Raw genomic sequence first — 21,252 nt, 5'->3', positions numbered from 1 at the left:
TTAGCTGAAGAAAATTTTTTTCATAAGAATTTTTTTATTGAAAAAAAATTTTGAATGAAAATTCGCAAGTTGTCTATCTAGAATTGTTTTTTCTAAATCAAAAAAATTTTTTCAACAAGAACGTTATTGCGAGAGTAATTTTCACACGCTTTATATTAGTTTCACTTGTATGTTTATATGTTTGTTTGCTTGTTTGTAACCGACTCCTTTGGACTTGATTTTGATCCACTTCAAACGGTCAGATTTCATTAAAATTTCATAGACCTATCGAGGACCAATGACAATACACTAATTTATTATTTATTATCAAGATACATAGATTGGATTTTACTTGTACCACTTATTGTGTTTTACAAGGACGTAGAAGGTCATGCTCTCTTTCTGCATGACTATTCTCTGCTTTTTATTATTTCCCATGTCTAATCTCAATCTTTTTTTATGTCTTCAGCTAAGAAATAAAATTATTGAAAATATTTAATTTCTTTTCACAACAATGCTCATTTTTTTCAAAAGAAATTTTTTCTCTTAGTGTACGAAGTATAGTTTCATCAAAGTGATATTTTTTTGAAGACAATTAAGTGTAAAAACTGTACCTGATACTTAAACTTTTCCACCGTTGTAATTTAGTAAATATCAAATGGAAAAATTTATTGAATGTTTGCTATTTATTAATAAAATTGCGTTCATCCGAACAATAAGTTATAAGTAAAAAATTAATTTTAGACACACTTAAATAAATATACCTCGCATTGTTTTATTATAGATTTTTTAAAAAAATAATATAGTTATTTTAAGTTGTTGCTACAAGACATGCTAAGATCTGCCAAGAACTTAGTAAACTTGAACGCAGCCATTCTTATTCTTATTGTTAACATACTTTGACAAATGAAGAGATTTATAATGAGTGAAGATATTAAAAAAGATTAAAAAATAATTTTTTTAAATCTTTTTTTCTTTAATAATAAGGGATTGACAATATAAAAAAAAAAATTTATTACTGATTAATAACGTAAATTTCTTCATGAAAAATAATATCTTTATAATTACAAATTTTATATAAATTATAATTGTACGAAAAATTTAGGATAAATGTAAGCCAGTTCAGAGATAAAAATTTATTTATTAAACTTTTACAACCAAATGACCAAATTTGTAAAATAATTACAAACGTTTGTGCAATTTTAAAGTCACTTTGAGCAGTTAATCGATACTTAAGTGCAATTAAAAATATTTAAATGAACAATAAATATTTGCAGTTGAAAATAAGAATTTAATTTAAAAAATGTTTTTTGAATATCTTCAAAACGATGATTGATGAATCAAAATATTTACACAACAACTGCAATAAATATTAAATATAATTAGGCAAGCAGTCGATATTATTATTTACATAAATACATAACTCTCATTTTGACAATATTTAATTCGCAATAAATTTGTCATTTAATATATGTACGTAAAAATATTCCGAGTCTCTACTCTTAAAGCGATCTACGCTTTTCTTCAACGGACAGTCTTAAAAGTGGAGAACGAAATCAATAATTTAATTCAATAATATTAAGCTAACAATTGCTACTATAGATAGTAATAAAATTAACAACTAATCGTAATCGTAATAAATTTGTTGAAACTATATCAGTAATTATCACTGAGGAAGACACTTGTATAGGAAGTTCTTTTAAAATTTAAATTTCCCGTACAAAAATATACTCTAAAAAATTCAACAAATCTTCATCTAACCGGCAAGCAAACTAGTGATGAATATTTAATAACAAATTCTTGAGTATTTTGTTAAAACGTTTCCGCATCATCGCACTCCGAAGTATCGTGTCCAAACACTAAAAACAAAAATATTCAGTATTATAATTAATTATCCAAACATTAACAGTACACGGAAAAAAGTAAACTGTAATAAATAATAGTCGATTTATAATAAGTAATGATCAACTGCTAAAAATTACCATTTCAAACAGTAAAATCGTGATTTTATTATTCACTTTATAATATTTATCATTCAAACGCTACAATTTATTCTTTAAATGCAAGAAAATACTATTTCAAACAGTAATATTCGCTATGTGAAAGTCCAAAATGTTAAAATATAATAATTAAGAATTTTGACTTTGATATTTATTATTTCGTACCTAAAAAATGATCGCATGATATATAAAAAGTATAAAATAAAGTTACTAAATTTCTAATACAAGCAATGTTAATATTTACAAAGTAAAATAGTAAATTTTAAACGCAACGCTAAAAATGAAACTATAATTATTAACTTGCTTGGACTGGTGATATATATATATATATATATATATATATTTCAAGAGTAGAATTTTTACTGTTTCAAATGTTAAATTCTCCTAGATTGAAATTCTCTTCTTCTCATCTGAGTTCTCCTTCTCTTCATAAAATGGACTATATATTGAAACGGTAATTTTTACTGTTTGAAACTGTAATTTTTTAAGATGAGAGAGTCGTTATTTACTATAGTGACAGCTACTAATCACTTATATTCGATATTAAATTGTAAATTGTGGCTTTTACACTTTCTACATTAAGTTATGTAATATTTATATTTTTGCCACCTCGATGTCCGCTGTACTGTTTGAAACTGTAAAAATTAACCGAAATCCGAGTGAATTTTACAGTTTACTTTTTTCCGTGTACAAAATAAAAAATTCAAGACTTACTCTCGCAATTCTCGCAGTAAGGCCTTTCAACAGAAGATTTCTTCGATTTCTTAACAGGTTTCTCAACTTCAAAGTCTTGCGCCTGTTTGGGACAATCCTCAGTTTCATGAAGATCAAACTGATCACAAATATCACAGAACATTCTCGGAGTAGCTGCTTTTTTATCCAGCGAGTACTTGCTGTAATCATCAGCTTCATTAGCGGGGACTCCCATTTCAAGAACTTGAACTTTGCTCAATAACTTTTCATTTTTCTGCTGCATATCTACAATAACAGAGTTCAAAAAATCAATTTGCCCCTTAAAAGTCTCATTTTCTTCGATCAGCTGTATCAGTTCTCCGTTTTTGTTTCCATTATTCTTAACATCCACTGATTTAACCTCCAAAGAATTCTTCTTGTTCTCCATCGCAGTCTTAAGTTCCTCCAAAGTGTGGCTCAATTTCGCGGAAAGCGTCTTATTTTCCTTCTCCAACGCATTTTGATTCTCTTTCAGCGCTTCCGAGTCTTTTCTAACCTTACTGAGCTTCTCCGCCATACTTTGAGTGCGTTTAACAATTTCACTTTCATTACTCGCCACCATGTTCGTTAGTGTCTGTATCTGCCCCTCCCTATCTTTCAGCTCCTTTTCCAAATACACTTTCTCACCCACCAAACTCTCATTTTCCGCCTTTATAGCCACAACTTCGCTTTGTTTCTTCTCCAACTCACTTACTATAGTCTTCTCTCCGCTGACCAGCTGATCTTTGTCTTTTTTCATCCCCTCAATCAGCTTCTGAAGCTCAGCAACAACCGAGTCTCTACTACTAACCTCACTTTTCATAGAATCAACAACACTCTCTAATTCTTCGTTCCTCTTCTTCGCCAAGCTAACCTCTTTACTCGACGCTTCGAGCTCCACTTTCAGTTTTTCACCCAAAGCTTGATTCTCCACTTGCAAACTCTCAAGCTCTCGCACCTTAACCTCAAATTCTCTTTTCAAACCCTCGCGTTCATTTTCAACCGCGCTAATCTTTTCTTCCAAAGCTCTTTTGTCTTTCATAGTCTCCTCTAAATCCTTCAAGTACCGAATCTTTTCTTCTCCCGCCTTAACAACTAGCTCCCTCTCTTCTACCAATTCAGTTCTCAGTTTATCACATTCAGCAGCACTAGACTCCAGTTCCTTAATTTTCCCTTCCAATTCTTGAGCTCTAGCCGTAGCTTCACTCAATTCTTCCTTAAGTCCCGTCGCCGACTGATTCATAACCTCCAAAGATTTCTTCAGTTCTCCATTACTCGTCTCCAACTGTCCTACTTTTTCCCTCATCAAAGTAACCTCCAGCGAAGTATCAGCATCCTTAGAGCTTACCACCGCCAACTGCGCAAGGCTCTCATTGTACTTAACACCAAGCTCTTGAACCATCGAGCTCATTTCTTCTTTCTCTTTGTTCAACTCTTCAATCCTAACCTCCAAACTCTTGATCTGACTTTCTCTTTCTCCACTCAGAGTCTCCAAGCGACCTTTGGAAGCTATTTCTTCCTCCAGCTTTTGTTTTAAATCTCCCAATGTCTTTTCAACCACCTCCTTTTCTCCCAATAATTTCTCCCAATTCTCTTTCAAGCTTCTGGTTTCCTCCTCCAACTTCTTAACCTTCTGTTCTAGTTCTTCAGAGTAGTTCTTAAACTCCTTTGACTTTTCTTCACTCGAGCAAGATAAAGCCGAAAATTTATCGCTCAAACCCGTCAAATTTTCCTCAGCAGCTTTCAATTGTACGCTCAAACCCTCAATAGCAAGCTGCTTAGTTCTAACTTCTTCCGCCAAAGCTTCTTTAACTCCGTTTAATTCCGCTTCTTTTGCCTTAAATACACCCAGTTCCTTGCTCAACTCTTCTCTGGCCTTAACCTGCCCGTCAAGCTGGTCTCTGATCTCCCCAATTTCAGCCTTCAGCTGCTCCACTACCTGGTTCGCCGCTTTGAGTTCTTCTTCAGCGCGATTAAACTTAGCTTCCGAAGAGGTAGACAAGTTCTCCAACTCAAACACCCGCTCGCGCAACTGGTCCAGCTCCTTTTCCTTCAACCGCAAGTCCTCGTTGTACTTAATCAACTGCTCAGAAGAATCCGCCGATGAACTTATCACACTAGATATCTCAGCTTCGAGTTTGCTCTTCTGCTCAACCAACTGCGAAATTTTTTCTTCGGAATGCGCGAGCTTCTGGTTAAGCTCCGCAATGTTCACTTCGTACATCCTGAGCTCGCTCTCCAAGTTAGTCTTTGTCTGCTCAGACAAAGTGATCGCGTCCTTCAATTCTGAAGTTTTTTCAAGCAGACTATTGATCTCTTCATCCTTGCTTGCGAGCAAACGTTTCAGCTCCGCGACCTCATGCTCCAAATTAGCGATCCTCGATGATTTGAGCGCCACATCCGCGTTTATTTCCGTGATAAATCGAGTCTTTTCTTCCAACTTGCTCTCAAAACTATCCATAAGTTGCTTTATCTCCGCGTCTTTCGACTTCTGGAGCTCCACCAACTCCGCTTGCTTCATCTTCAAGTCTTCATTGAGCTTCTCTAGTTGAGCTGAGTAGGCAGTAGAAGTAGCTTTAAGACTAGCTAAAGATTCTTCCAGCTTATTTTTCTCCTCGATAATAACTTTAGTTTCATTTCCGCTGTTAATTTGCAGACTCTCGATCTGTCTTTTCAGCTCCTGATTCATTTCTTCAGCAGCTTTGAGCTTTTTGGTCAGTTCTTCAACTTCCTCTAAAGCTATCTTCAGCTTACTACCTTCTTCATGAGCCTTGAGCTTAAGTTCTTCAATTTGCTGATCTTTGTTCAGCAATTGCTCGTTTAACTTCTCAGTCAATTTATTCATTTGTTCCTCATTGTCTACTCGAAGTTGAGTCAACGCTTTTTGCTTTTCCGCATTCTGAGCAGTTTCTTCCTCAAGCTCTTTGCTCTTAGTCTTGATAAGATTGTCCTTGTCTTCAATAACTTTCTCGTATTTTTCCACAAGAGCGTCTTTCTCCTTTTTGCTGTCTTTGATGAGCCCCTCAATTTTTTCCTTCAGCTTCTCAATCTCCTGCTTCAACGCCTCGTTCCCTTGATCCTTTTCCTTCGAAATCTCGTCCAATAACTTGGTCTTCTCTTCCAAAGTCTTTTTGAGCTCGTCATAAGCCTTCTGGTTACTAACCTCTTGATCTTTTGTCTTAACATTTTCTTGTTCACCTTCATTTAGTTTAACCTCAAGCTCATTTATTTTTTTCTCCTGGGCTTTTATTTGGTCGTTACGCTCGAATATTTGCTTTTCTAAAGTTATTTTAGCTTCCTCCAGACACCAATTGCGGTTTTGTAATTCTGAAAAATAAATTTTAGATTTATTGTTCATTCAATTTTTTAAGAAGCTATACGGGCTTAGAAATTTTTAAATATTAATTTTCTTTTTGTAATGTACATACATTTTTCAATAATTAATTTAAGGATTAATAATTCTGATGAATATTTGATATTTTTATAAAAAATTAACGATCAAAATTGCTATAGGAAATTGCCAATTTTTTATGAGAATAAAATTAGAAAACATCTGATAATTTATATGATTTTTTTTCTTAAAAAAAATCCACTCGCTGGCACCAACTTTGCTACATCTGCCCCCATATACCGATTAATAAGTGCTTTCAATACTTTTTACAAGATAGATAACAGTTTGGATGTTTATAAAATAACTAGTTCTGAATGTTTTTCAAAACTTTGTATGTCAAACATTGTATAAACTGGAGCAAAACATTTACTTTCGATAGTTAATTATATAGTGACTTATCATAATAATAATTTTAAATTAAACACTTTGTATTAAATTGTATGTAACATGGAACCCGATTAATGGCTTTGCTGTAGGGTTCATTGAACTGATAAAAAATAAAAATAAAAATTAAAAAATAAAATAACAAAATAATAAAAATTAAAAGTCTACTTGCAGAAAATTAAAAAAAAACTATTAATATAATTTTTTAAAAATATTTTTGGGTAAATATTTACAAGTGGGGTCAACCATTTTAATTTTCATTTTTTTGAACGAAATTTCTATTTAATTTTATTGATATATTTTTTTTTTTGAAAAATACATAAAAAAATGAACAATTTAAAAAAAAAAGTTGATCATCACAATTTTAACAATTTATAAATTTTTTAGAAAATTGTGATATTCAATTTTTTTTTTAATTGTTCGTTTTTTTTTTATGTACTTTTGGAAAAAAAAATATATAGAAAACATCAAAAAAAGATAAAATAGAAATTTTATCCAATAACATGAGAGCCAAAATTTTTTCCAACTCTTGAAGGTAAAAAAGCTATCGGAATCTTTATTTTTTTCTTTCACGACATTTTTTATCATAAATGCGCCGTAAAAATAAGCAGAATCAAAAAAAAATATTTTTTTAGTTTTAATTTAATTAATGAGGAAAATTGAAAAATTCTTTAACTTCAGCATATATTAATTGGCCTCGTTCAAGTTTACCAAGTACCAAACTATCTGAGTTTATATTAGTATACTTTACATTATTTCCTTATAAATATTCTTCAGAAAGAATATAATCATTTTCTTGCTATGAACTTAGAGAATTCAAACGGGCCATTTTTAAAGAAATTAAAAAGTCTTTTCAGAAAAAAATGATTGAAAAATCGCATTTTTGGCCTATTAAGTGCGTATAACTTCTCAATAAGTAGTTTGTAATTAACAGTTACCTAAAAATTCTGTCTTTTCATGCCGTAATTTAGTAAGCTCATCTTCAACTTCAAGTAGATGGGTATGTTCTTTCTCAAGCTGGATCACTCGTTCTCGTTCCTTTGTCAATTGACTCTCCAACTCGTTTATTTTAGTCTCGTTGTGAGTATTAATTACCTGCAGAACATCAAATTTAATTAGTAAAATTGTTTGACAAATTTCAAACAATTTGTTAATACACATCAAACAAAATTTATTGTTAATAATTATTAATAACACACGTTTCAATAAATAATAAAAAAAAAAGTTAAACAGATAAAGATTGTCTTTATTAAAATAATCTGACAAATTAGTCCACTCAAAAAATTCCTAATCTCAAGGCATTATTGAGAGTTTACTAAACTTAAAATAGACAAACACTCGCAGATGCTTTGAAATGAAAGTGAGTTAGTAGAGATTAAAAAGTATTTTTTACAAGAGTGCAAGCGGTGCAAAAAATAAACTGGATAAAAATTATTACTTACATCAATTTCAGCTCTCTCTGTCTGAAAAGTGAATAAAAACGATAGAATGTGTAGTGGTCGTTAGCAAAAGCTCTTAAAATTTCTAAATTTTAAATCATTCCATCACCAGAATAAAAAGCTTCATAATGATAAGAATTATAAATTTAAAATTAATCGAAAACAAAAACAAATATAAATATTTAGGCACCTGGATGTCTTCTTTGTTGACAGACTCTTCCTCAAAACGAAACAATAAATCTTCGCTCTTTTGTTTCTCTTCTTCCAGCTGCGCAAACAGCTGACTTTTTTCTTCCAACAGCTTTTCGAGCGCCGACTGCGCCTCCAAAACTGCTCTCTCCATATCTTCTCGATACTACCGATACATAATAATTCAAGGTCACTTATAATTTAGGTCTATAAATAATTCAGTTGAACGAGAAATTTTATATGAAAACAAACTAAAACTACCTTATCGTATTCTTTTTGGAGCTTTAATATCTTTTGCTCCGCATGGTCGGCTTGAGTTGCTGCTTTCGTTATTCTTTCGCGTTCGAGATCTCTTTCTTTTCTTAACATTTCTATTTCTTGTTGCTTCTCCTTCAACATCTCCTGCAAATCAATCAATCTTTTCAAGGTCATCAGTAATAAAACGGATTCATAAATCAACTTTATAAAAATAAACTAAGATATACTTCAGGCTGTCATGTTGTAAAAAATTGTCTGTGTGAAAATTTTATCAGTACAACAAAACTCAATTTGGATTTCAAACTTCTAATTTTTTTTGTTAGCGTTCTATGAACTCAAAAATTGAGTCTCTGGCTCAAATATTAAAGATACTAAAAAAATTTTTAAACTTATTTGGTAGATAATGAAATTTCCTATATCGAGGGTTTTCTAACGCAATCACGTATCTCGATTTTTGAAGATGAAAGGGTTCAACTGAAAAATTAATAATTAATTATAAACGCATTACTGAAAAAAAATATTAACCAGAATAATAATAAATACGATAGTATTTTTAGAAAATACAATTGATAAATATTGTTTTTAGATGAATATTAATTTTTTATAAGCTATTTTTCACCTCATCTTTAAAATTGTCATTTTTGAGATACGAGGTTGCGTCAGAAAACCATCGATATGTCTCTTACTATTTTTTCGTATCTCCTATCCTTCAGCCAGAAATTAAGTTCAAACGTTTCTGTCTAAATTAAGATTAATTGTACAGAAAAAAAATGTTCTTGAATCAAGAATATAATTTTGAAGAACTTAATATTCTTTTTTTGAATAGAAAAATTCTTGATTTAAGGATATTTTACTTGATTCAAGACAATTATTCTGTTCAAAATTATATTCTTGGTTCAAGAATTTTTCTCTTGAATCAAGTTAATTTTTTTTTCAATGTGCGTACGTACGAATGTACGGATTATCAATATCTCAGCATCTACTAAACCGATTTAAAAAATTGAAACTTAAATCACATCAACATGATTCAGGGTGCTATTTTCATACCAAAAATTTTTTACAGCATACAAGCTTTACTTTATTTACAACTAATTCTAGATATAATTAATAAGGAAATAGGAACAAAATTTTTATTCAACAATACATAACTGTTATTCATAATTAACAATTAATAACAAACAAAAATCAACAACTTTATTACAAGCAATTTGTACAAACAATTAATAACTAAAACTAAATCGCTTAAAATCTAAAAATCCAAGTACTTTATTTTAAAAAAATAAAATAAAAAAATTTAAGTACAATAAATATATCTAACTGTTAATTGATTAGTAAATCTCACCTGCAATGAGCTTCTGGCAGGTGTCGTAGTGCGCAAGCCAGCTTTCTGCAATATCAAATGTTAAAAAATACTTTGGCCATGCAGCGAAAATCTAGACTTCATGCATTAATACTAGTATCACGGTTTCTAGTAAAAAAAACCGTTTCAAATTTACAAACGTCAGCACGACGTTTATGTAAGTTTGAAAATACAATTGAATTATCAAGGATGTAATTAAGTAGGATCACTCAGAAGTCGCGAATCTTACCCTAGTAGCTCCACGGGTCGCAGTACTGGCAGTAGTGCTTGCCAGACTCGACAACGACGTCAGGGATTCTCTGGAGCTGGTTTTTCTAAGCGAGGAGTTAAGAGCAGCTCCACTGGGTTTATGGACCACGCAAATAGATGGTCTTTTACTGGACGGCGATCTTGATACTTTGTGCAAGGGTGCAAAGAGCCCATGCTTAGGACGACATTCAAAGTACCTAGTTGGTTAGTTAATATAATTTATTAATATTTATATTAATTTATTTTTCTAGCAGCGTCTACTCTAAGAAATCAGATGTTAATTGATTGGAGACCTTTTATCAGCAACAGAACCGTCATTTTTTCCCACTGGATCGTCCAATTCGACTCCACACCACTCGCCGGCTGCAAATGCAGTCTCACCGACGAACCTCAGCACTCCTGTCTTGCTGCCTTGACTTGAAGAAACGATAACGCGGTCTCCAATTTTTAAATCGCGTTGCGATACTGATGATAAACTGGTCATCGAGGCATCTACATGAAATTTATCTTAACATTACACACTTTAAAAATTACAGTAGGTACATGTGTTTTATTTTGTGCTCTCTTTAATAGTTCATTTTTTTATTAGTAACAAAACAAAAAGCTTTAAAAAAACTCTGAAAGATAATTGGGTTAGGAGTAAACTACAACTACGGAAAATACATGTAAGCTGTGCAGGTAGAGGTCCTATCTATTTATGGACGACGGTAATAGTAGCGGTATTTACTTAGAGACGGTGAAATAGATTTGTTGAGACGGCTGTCAGGACTCGCTGGACTCTTTATTCTCGGTGATACTGCGTCGACCAGTGGGAAACGGGTCAGCCGAGTTAAACGCGAGAAGATTCCGTGCTTTGGTGCGCATTGGAAATAACGCGCTCCTGCTACTGATCCGTCATTTTTTCCTGAAAATAAGCTAAGTTATTATATTGATAATTCAAAATATTTTGAAAATAATTATACTAAAATCAGGAGACATTTGAAAATTTTTTTTTTTTTTTTTTTTAATAAAAAATCAATTATTATTAAAAATTTACACTTATAATTTTATTTAATCTCTAGATGTAGAATTTTTTTGATAGAATTTTTGGTAATTATTTACAAGTGGGGTCAACCCTATTTTGGGCCATAACTAGGTGAAAAATTAACATTTAAAAATTTTTTTTTGATTCTGTTTGTTTTTACATGACGCATTTATGATAAAAAAAATCTCATAAAAGGAGAAAACTAAGATTTTGATAGCTTTTTTTGTCTTTAAAAGTAGAAAAAAATTTTAGCTTTCATGTTTTTAGAAAAAATTTCTATTCTATGTTTTTTTGATGTTGTTTAAAATATTTTTTTTTGAAAAATATATAAAAAACGAACAATTAAAAAAAAAATTTAACATGGCCCAGCGTGGGTTGATCCCACTTGTAAATAATTACCAAATTTTTGCATAGTAATTTAATTGTTATAAAAATAAAAAAAATTGACAGATATCTGTTTCTTTCAGAATAATTAAAAAAATTATAAGTTATGAAAAATGATACTGAAGTTAGCTGACAACTGTTAATTTTTTTTAATCTAATAATAAATTAATTGCAAAAAAATGCTTCTAAAAATTTTCACCAATAATTTTTTTAAAATTTCTATATATGGAATTTTTTATTTAATTTTTTTTCGTAATAATTTCATTTATAAAATTCCAAAAAAATTTCTAATGCCTGTCAAATTCAGTGTCTTTTATACAAATTAAATTAACTTTTTTTTAAATTATTTTTTTTGCAGTATTTGTTCAAATATAACCTTTGACAATAAACAGATCAATCAAAAAATTAATTTAATAAAAAAAAAAACTTCTTTAGTTGTAATTTCATTAAAATATACAATTACAAAAAAAATTGCTGATAATTGTTCATTATTAGCATTTAAATATAATTTAACAAATTTCGACATTTATTCCGTCATTTTGAATCAGAAAATTTTTTTATTCTAACATTATTTATCTGCTGATAAAAAACAAGTGTTTTTTCTAATTAAATTGTTAAAATTATCAGTATTTTTTTTCATCAAAACTGCATTTATGATTATATTTCAGAACACTGTTTGCAAAAATTTTTTTTTAATTACCAATAGCATCATCCAAAACAACACCAGCCCATTCTCCAGGAGCAAACTGAGTCTCGCCAATGTAAGCAATAGATCCTGGTTTCGATCCGCCGACCCATACTCGATCTCCAATTATAAAACTGTCAGTATCTTCCGTCAATACGACACTCGTATCTAAAAAGAAAATCTTTTAATTAAGAATTACACATTAAATAAAAACATAAATAATTTTAAATAATCAAAATCTTTTTTAATTTTCAGATAAAATCGTGCGTCCTACCTGATCCACGACGTAGCGCATCAGTTCTACGGACCGGATTTTCATAAATCGGCTCCATTGAATCTAGCATGCAAACAGGACAACAAAGTTGTGGTATGAAAGCAACTTGTAACTTAAAAGCCAAATGATCAGTCAACAGTATAAAATATAAATGAAGATTGTTTATGTTTATAAGTTAGACAAGGTAGAAGTAGAGGTAGGGATTTGATTTAAAGCTTCCAATTAACTCTCTTTAGTGTTAAATGAACCGGTGACATGTTATTTCCTTGATAATTACATTATCGAGGATCATAATCATCTTATCTGACTATTACTACCGGAAGTTTAGTTATAATCCAATCGGTTTTGGTCTTATGATCTTGTAAGAGCATTATGTGGGATTATATAAATACGGCATGACGTTATTTTTTTAGTTTTTTAGGAAGTCGGGCTAGGCTTGAGACGCAATTATTATAATTGTATTATAAACCCGGTGATTTAATTTTGTCAATGATTTATGTTTTTGAATAATTAAATCTCTGAGTAGAATTGGTCACTGGTGTTTAACTATTTATTTAGTGTGACGGTAACATTTTAGCGTGGGTGACACATATGACATCCGTAGTTAAATGTTATGATCATGAGATCGAGATCGGTTGCTCGATTAGTAATGGCATTAATGAATATTCGTACGTGGGTGTGGTTATAACAAGATCTTTGTGTTGTAAATACTAATACTAATGCTAATTTTAATGTTTATGTTGTTTTGCTGGAGTGTGTTTGATGTTGTGGGGATTTAGAGCTAGTTTGCGTGGGTAGAACCTTGTCTTTACTCGTGTTTATTGTGGATAACAAGATGGAAAGCTGATTATATGAGTATTACTCTAACAAAGAATTCTCTGTTGCTCGAGTTAACGGAAACTGATGCAGTTTATTTTGCTGTGACTTTTACTTGTCATTTTGCAAATCATTAATTATTATTGAGTAAATGTCTTTAGATAATATTCTGATTATGTTATTAAATTATGTATAATTTAATTATGTTATCTGATAATTTTTATTAATAATTAATTTTTTTTTAACTGTATAAGATTATTTCTAGATTAAAAAAAAAATTATAAAGATTAAATTATTGATATTATTTTTGAAAATTATTTTTTAAACATTGTACTTGTTTTTTTCAAAGAAACAAACTGCAAATGGAAAATTACTTAATTATATATTATAAATAAATTATTCATGATTTTAAAACAATATAAATGTAAAAATGTTTTTAGTGATTAAGTTTTTATGAAAAAAATTATTAGTAGTTTCAAACTTGACATTATTTTTTCTATAATTAATTTTCAACAATTTATTTTGTCAAATACGAATACTTTTTCAATTTTTTTTATCATTATTTAATATTTAATTTTTGATTTATAAAAATTGAAGAAATATACTAAAATAAAGTTTTTAACTAGAGTTTTAATCAATGATACAAAGAAGAAAACTTGTAAAAAAAAAAAAATGAAGTGAGTATTGTTTACGTTTTTAAAAACACACAAGTCCAAAAATAATGTAAAGTGTCCTTGTTATTTATTTATTTGTGATGTTTTGTATATAATACAACTGGTTTCAATGGTGAATACCATTTATGGGAGGCGCGGGTTCACCGAGAATTCTTATAATTTTTTTAGTCTTACGAAATAAGGTATTACGTCAACGTAGAATAATCATTAACATTACACACGTACAATAATGTAAGCCACAAATTACTCAGTGTGTCTAATTGCTATAAATAACGCGTACACAAATTTACCTCTTTTTGAGCCATTATAATTACAAGCTCATTAACATTAATTAAACATTAATTACATCTATTCCACGTATTTAGAATCTTAAAATGATTAATCCTACACCTCGATTATTATTATCATCTAATAAATTTTATTTTGCATTATCAAACATCGAACTTATCGTGTACTTGTCATTATGACATTTCAATAAATATTTATTATTTCAGCAAATATTTTTATTTATTTAACGCAAAATTATTTCGTTGATCGAATACTATTATCGGTATATATAAAGTAATAACAATTAATGACATCACGTGAGTAATTTATTTTTTTTTTTATAGTACGAAGGTTTCACGATTTCACTTAAATTGAAACTAATAAGGTATGATACGTGTTCTAGATTTTGATTTATAATTTTTTTTTTTTACATAAATTCATGAATTTATTAATTTTTCTCCATAATTTTTAGGTTGGAAAAATTTTCTCAACATAAATTAGTAATTAATTTTTTAGAAAAATTATTGTAATTTTTTCTAATGAAAACTATAAAATAAAAAATTTCAAATAATTTATTCTAACAATAATTACCAATAATGTTTTTAGCAGATAATTTTAACATAAAATTTAAAACAACTCAATTTTTTCTAAATAAAAACTTTCTTTAAAAAAATCAACTAATTTTCATTAATATTTAATTTTAAAAAATTCCTACTCAATAAAAGTTTTAAAAATATATAACTATAATTTGTGTAATTTAAATAACAATAATTAATAATTAATTTCTTCTCATTAATTTAATTAAAATAATTCCAAAAATTTACTTCAAAAAGAATGAAACAAAAATTAAAATTAAAAAAAAAAAAAACTGTTAATAAATCGAAAAATTAAATTAAAAAAACTTCTTAAAAAAATTATCAACAACTATTTTTAAAAAATTTTCATCATCAAAAATTTAATAATTAATTACAAAAACATAGAAAAAATTATAAATAATTTTTCCACACAATTCAACATAAAATAAAACCCTCACTAGTATCAAAATTTAATTTTAAAAACCATGAACTAATGGGTTTAAATCCTCCGTATCACTTTTAAATATTTACCAGATAAAGATCAAGATATAATGAATAATAACAAAAAAGTACAAGTAATAATAAATATACCGGCAGACAAAAACTCGTTTCCACTGTAGGCGTACTATCAGTACAGTAACTGAGACAAGATCCTAACGTTAAGTAAGAGCAGTGAGTCTGGCCAGGTCCAGCACAACGCGACTCCAGACTCTTCTGTTGATATTCTTCAAGAAGGGGTAACTCCTTATAGAGAGGGCTTTATTATTGTATACTTACCCATCACAAATATATTACTACTACATTAACAGTATAAATCATATACTTCAACATACAAGTACTTTGGACAAAGTAAATGCTGTCATGCTCGCATGTCGGTTTATTTACAAAACACTCCAATTCAGTAAATGCTCAGTACAATTAAACAATTAAATCAGCCTCTAAAAAATTAATCATTCATAATAAATTCAGTACTCACTCATAGGAGATCTAGGCGACGGAGACGGTACTGCTGGCTTAGGTGGACCCGTACAGCACGGTCGTCCTATTTTCGAAGGCTGTCTTAGCCCAGATGCTTTTTCCGACATTATTTATATTTCTATAAATTTTAATGAAATAACAAAACACTATTCCTTTGGACAACACTTTACACTGCTATGTACAACAAACACCAGTGATCAAGGTTGTGAAATAAAATATCATCTTATATTATTTTACTTGTTATATATTATTAGAATTAGATTGCGTTACCTTGAAACAAAACACTAAAATATGTTATGTTGTGTGTTAAGTATCGAAAAAATGTTCACTGGTATTTAGATTTATTTTTAACACTCAATATGTCTGTAATTAAACATAAAAATTTCATTGAAACTCTGATTATTATTGCAACTGTAATTTATTATTAATTATTATTTATAAGTTATACTTTTACTAGGGTTAAGTGTTATTGTTGATAAATTCTTACCGTAATTTATAATTTTTTTTTTATTTGGCTATTTTTTAAGCAAAATTGACTGGTGAAAATTTTAATTATTTCTTCCTAGCTATCACTTTCGGAAAAAGGCACAAAGGTTATCTTTAATTCCATTTATAAGTTAACTTTAGAGCTTTTTATAATTCGTAATGAGATAATTATAATCATCATAGTAAATCATACATTCATGAAATATGATGCAGAAAAAAACAGCGAGCTGCTCTATCGGGGAAGCGGACAGCTGTTTTGTAGATGGCGCTGGCAAGAAATTTAAAATCATTTTAAGATGTGTATGTATATGTGTTGCTTTAACGGGTTGCAGTCAACTAGTCAGACTAACAACATTCCGAATTAATAAATTACTAGAACTTAGAAAGTAAATATTAAATGTAATTTAAAATAATTAATTTTACAAATTTTAAAATTCCGAAAAATATAATCTTAAATAAAGAAAAATCTAAAGCTATATTAATAGAATCTTTCAAAGTTACAAAGTCTCAATAAATTAAAAAATATAACAACGAAAATTTGTACGCCAAAATGAATGAACAGACGAACACTCATTTAGCCGAAAAATATAAATAATTTTATATTTAGATTAGAAATTTTTTTTAATTAATTATTTAAATTAATTAGTTTTTTAAAATTAATTTTATTTTAATTTACAAGCATGTATGGAAAACACTCAAATTTCATGCTTGTAAAGGTGGACCATCTAAGAAAAAGTTCCAATTTTTTGGATGAGTAATTTTCGGCCGAATCATTATTCGGATAGATGAGTATTCGGATGAATATACGTCGGAACAACCCTTTTTCGAAATCAAATTAATTCTAACTCTTGAGGAATATAAGATTTATATTTACTTTTATTCGATAACCCGGTGTTTTATAATTTACAAAATTGTTTTTCGGCTGTTATTCTATTTAAGCTAATGTATTTTATAAACTTTGAATGTAGCGGAATTTTAAATTTTCTAGAGTTTTAATAATTTGGAATGTTGTCGATCTGACTAGTTGACCGCAACCCCTTTAACTAGTCAAATGTCAGATTTAAATTAAGAATAGTCCAAAGTAAAGACATACAGTGAAAGCTGTTAAAAGTTACCGTAGTTCTGTCTCAATTTCTCATAAAACACTAATAAGAGTAAGAAAGACAACCTGGGTAACTTTTAAGAGTTTTACTGTATTAAAAATTTAATTTTAAAATTTTATTAATATAAATTTTAATAAAGGGCGAAAAATAGTTAAAACAAATTTCCACCAGTAAAATTTGTAGAAAACTGTGAATGCAATTTTTTCGAAATAATTTTCGCTGAATAATTTATTTGTTAAATAATGAATGTGAATCAGCCGTCATCCGACAACTGAAAATTTTAACAATCGATATCTCCATGAAAATATCGATAAGCACAATTTTTTTTTAATTTTTTAAATACGTTATTTAAGCCGCAATTTTAAAATTAAATTTTTGTTTGAAAGTATTAGAAATATATGTTGTTCGAAATCGATGAAATTCAACTATTTTAAAGTTTTTTCCTCCATTTGAAATAGCATTTGTTCATATTACTCCCAAACTGGCTCGAATCGATGTTAAGCTTTCACGACTAAAAAGATAGTTAAAAACAAAACTAAAAAATGCTCTTGTAGATTTGATCGCAAAATCTTCATTTTCAAACAGTCATAACTTTTTTAAAAACAGACTTTTTGGTATCTTTTTTTTTTTTTTCAATTTTTGTTTTAAATGAATTTATCGAAAAAATAGACAAAAAAAAAATTTACCATAATCAACTCTATGAAATTATCGCTTTTTTTTTAATAAAATCGTTATTTTTTCGAAGTCTGCCATTCTTTATTTTTTTTTTCTGAAAAAAAAACTTCAATTAATGTTACAACTATTTCCGCTAATTCCTGAGTGGGCCGATTTATCTTCTATTTTTTTTATTTGATTGAAAAAAAATTATCTAATTTTCGAATGTGAAAAAAATTTTTTTTTATAAACTTTATTTTATAGTGGGAAGTTAAAAAAGGGAAAAATATCTCAATCCAATTCATTGTGAAGATTATAAAACATTTGACATTGTTTGACACGCAAATTATCTCAAATGAAGATTCGTAGATTTGGCAAGATTTATTTATGATGAGTTCGTTGACTAGTAACCGGTTTCAGCTTCAGTAGACCAAATAACAGTAATGGACTTCTGAGCATCGGGAATCCCCAAAAAGTTCTTGTTTCAATATTTAAATATAATTAATGTTTTTGTATACGTTTATGAACGTAATTATCGATGTCAGAATATTTAAGAGACTAGTTCAAAATAAAAGTGATTAATTATTTTTTCAACTATTCATTATTTCAGAAGATATTTGGTAAAAGTTCAACTTACAAAAAATTATGATTATACTAAAATTAGCCGAAGTTTAACAATTTTTTATTTTTTTTATTAATTAAATTAGAACTAAAAATACATTAAAAAAAATATCACGTATAATTTTTAAAATTTTCTACCTGTGAAATTTTTTCTTTTAATTATTTTTGAATAATTTATCAATAAAATAAATCACAAAAATTTTCAGATGTCGGTTAATTAATATTAATGAAATTATGGCATTTTTTAATATTTTTGCAAATTTACGAGACTCATTCCAGAACTTTGCTTTCATAATTTTTTATTATGAACATATTTTTCGTATCTTTAAAAGTTATTTTAATTTGGAAAAATTTTTTGGATTTGCGAAGTAGCTTAAAATAATTTGAGTTACATAAAAAATGTATTATATATGTATATTTGTGGCTCAAAGGATCTTGAAAAAAATTTCTTTTTATCCTGACAAGCTTAATAGTTTCATGAAATTTTTATATCAAATAAAAAAAAAACCTCACATTATATTTTTTGATACACTAACCATTATTACGTGATTAAGATGCTCTCAAAATTAAAAAAAAACTTCAAAAAAATTATTCGAAGCAAAATTTTGCAAAAAATCTGTTGAATTAGCGATAAAGTTCAAAAATCTTATAATTTTATGTAAGTTAAACTTTGACCCTCAATTGTTTTTGAAAGAATAAATTTTCAGGAAATTAATTACTTACTAGTAGTAAAACATTTCTTCTAGAGTATTGGATTCCTTATAAAAACATATTCTAATTTTATTAGTCTGATAAACCGCTGGAGAGTAATAAGATCCAAAAATTTGAAAGAAAAGTTTTGTCATTTTAACTATGTTATTTAAACGGAACAAAGAAATCCTTTCAATGTTAATATGATGAATTTAAATTAAGAAGACGAGAGTAAATCGATTATTTAGAATCATTTTCATATTTATCTATTTGTGAAGAAACATTTGGGATGAACATGCTATAAGAGTGTTTAATGCTGTCCTTTTTATAATAAATACGTAAGAATTTATTCATTAAATACCATGCACCATGAAAATACAATCTGATAACAAAATAATAGCTAAAAGTAATACTTTTTATGTGTATAATTTCGGATTTTAAGTTAATTTTCTATCCAAGCTGTTGGAAAATCATATAAAATCGTTTTATTTCGTAGACATTGATGAAGATAAGATTTATTGTCAAAACGATTCATAGGATTGAAAAAATCGTCCAAATAAAATCCAATCGAAAATAGATAATCAATATCCGAATTTTTCTAGAAAATAAAACGTAATGATTAATAATTATAAATGTAACATTAAAAATAATGATATAATCATTTTATTTACTCCTAAGCATTCAATTTCAGGAGTCTTGCCGTTTATAGCTTTGGTAACAGCGTTCCATATAGCTTCTCCGCGCGCTTGCAGACCGATATCTAACCCCTACACCGTACGACCGATATGTTGAAAAACATCTCATAATTCTGATAAACTAAATCTATAAGGTGACGATTTATTTATATAACTTAGGATATTTAATATTGTATTTTGAAAATTAACTATTTTTACAAATGTTTATTAGGTAAAAATGCAAGAGTCAATTTCTTATATTACTTTAGACTTTGTAAATCGTTCTGTACATTTTTAATATTTTATTATAAATTTTAATGTTTAAAATTATCAACATTAAAAATTCAACTGTAAATTATTATCTTTTAATTTTTTTAATACCACGTCAATCTTGATGATATGTGACATGATATGGGCTTATTTGCATTTCAAGTTATATCATCTATATAAAGCAGCTTCAAACTTAACTGCCGATGCTCAAGCAGTAGAAGACTGGGCTCGTGAAAATGACCTCGAAATAAATTATAAGAAGACCAAAGTCATGATCTTGGGAAGTAAACACAAATTGAGACTACTTGAAAACTTTGAGCTACCTGAGATCATTATAGATGGCAATGTAATACCATATACAAATTCAACCAAACATCTAGGAGTCCATCTTTCAAATAATCTTTCTTGGAATACGCACATCTCACAGGTATCACGCAAAGTTTATGGTTCACTAAATAGTTTAAAACGTAGGAAGAATTTTCTGTCCACACAGACCTGCAAGTTATTAGTTTCTGCTACTATCCTTCCTATTATTGACTATTGCTCTCAGTAGTGTTTCTCAACTTATCAAACAAACTTGATTGCAAATTTCAGCCACTTATTAACAATGCTATTCGATTCATTTTTAATTTGAGGCGAGATGAACACATCACACCATATCGACGGTCATTAAATTGGTTAAATGTCAGAGTCACGAAGGCTGTACTTTTGGCCTGCGTGTTCTTTAAATTGTTATCAACAGGCGAACCAAGGTTTCTGCGTGATTTATTTATTGAAGAAGACCCTGTCATCAGACGATCGCAAAGATTAGCTAATAGAAATAATAATATCACTTTCAAAATACCCAATTTTGTTACTACAACCTACGAGCATTCATTTGTTATGTCAGCTATACGGTTTTGGCATTTGACGACGCGTCATTTAAAAGGTTTATGTTACTACTGAGATTCGACTTTTTTCAGTCGGCCGTGTAGCGATGCGGGTAGCGTGTAAGTCTGGTTAGCGATAGGTTCCGAGTTCGGTTCTCGGTTAGGTCAAGGTGTTTGTTATTTATTTCTTTATTTACGGAGTGTATTAGGTTAATTTAGCATAAGTAATCCTCTCCTCCTACCTACCT

General features: G+C 28.8%; 1 protein-coding gene across 8 annotated transcripts; it reads right to left on the bottom strand.

The window, feature by feature from the left end:
- Positions 1-1,200: 1,200 nt before the first annotated feature.
- On the bottom strand, positions 1,201-16,314 carry LOC123265937 (restin homolog). Of its 8 annotated transcripts, XM_044729919.1 has the most exons (15): positions 16,125-16,314; positions 15,908-16,000; positions 15,636-15,755; positions 12,328-12,390; positions 12,069-12,221; positions 10,688-10,864; positions 10,254-10,452; positions 9,941-10,157; positions 9,694-9,738; positions 8,355-8,495; positions 8,095-8,259; positions 7,908-7,928; positions 7,404-7,560; positions 2,694-6,017; positions 1,337-1,838 (listed from the first exon to the last, which is right to left on the bottom strand). In XM_044729919.1, the coding sequence occupies exons 3-15, from the start codon at positions 15,742-15,744 to the stop codon at positions 1,792-1,794; spliced, it is 4,818 nt and encodes a 1,605-aa protein (XP_044585854.1). In that variant the 5' UTR covers positions 15,745-15,755; positions 15,908-16,000; positions 16,125-16,314; the 3' UTR covers positions 1,337-1,791. The 8 variants fall into 8 exon arrangements, with proteins under 8 accessions (XP_044585861.1, XP_044585857.1, XP_044585855.1 ...); XM_044729918.1 differs by having other exon boundaries at positions 15,636-16,000; XM_044729922.1 differs by lacking the exon at positions 12,328-12,390 and having other exon boundaries at positions 1,334-1,838; positions 15,636-16,000.
- Between the last annotated feature and the right edge of the window lie 4,938 nt (positions 16,315-21,252).

Source organism: Cotesia glomerata, linkage group LG5, assembly GCF_020080835.1.
Source record: "Cotesia glomerata isolate CgM1 linkage group LG5, MPM_Cglom_v2.3, whole genome shotgun sequence".
Lineage (NCBI taxonomy): Eukaryota > Metazoa > Arthropoda > Insecta > Hymenoptera > Braconidae > Cotesia > Cotesia glomerata.
This window is presented reverse-complemented; position numbering and strand designations above follow the sequence as displayed.

Bases quoted from the DNA above. Each gene is read 5' to 3' on its own strand.
- LOC123265937 (XM_044729918.1), bottom strand. From the start codon at position 15,744: ATGTCGGAAAAAGCATCTGGGCTAAGACAGCCTTCGAAAATAGGACGA. The intron at 12,222-12,327 runs GTAGGACGCACG...TTTTCTTTTTAG, and splicing joins TGCGCTACGTCGTGGATCAG to ATACGAGTGTCGTATTGACG. The intron at 10,865-12,068 runs GTAATTAAAAAA...GCTTATTTTCAG, and splicing joins TGTTTTGGATGATGCTATTG to GAAAAAATGACGGATCAGTA.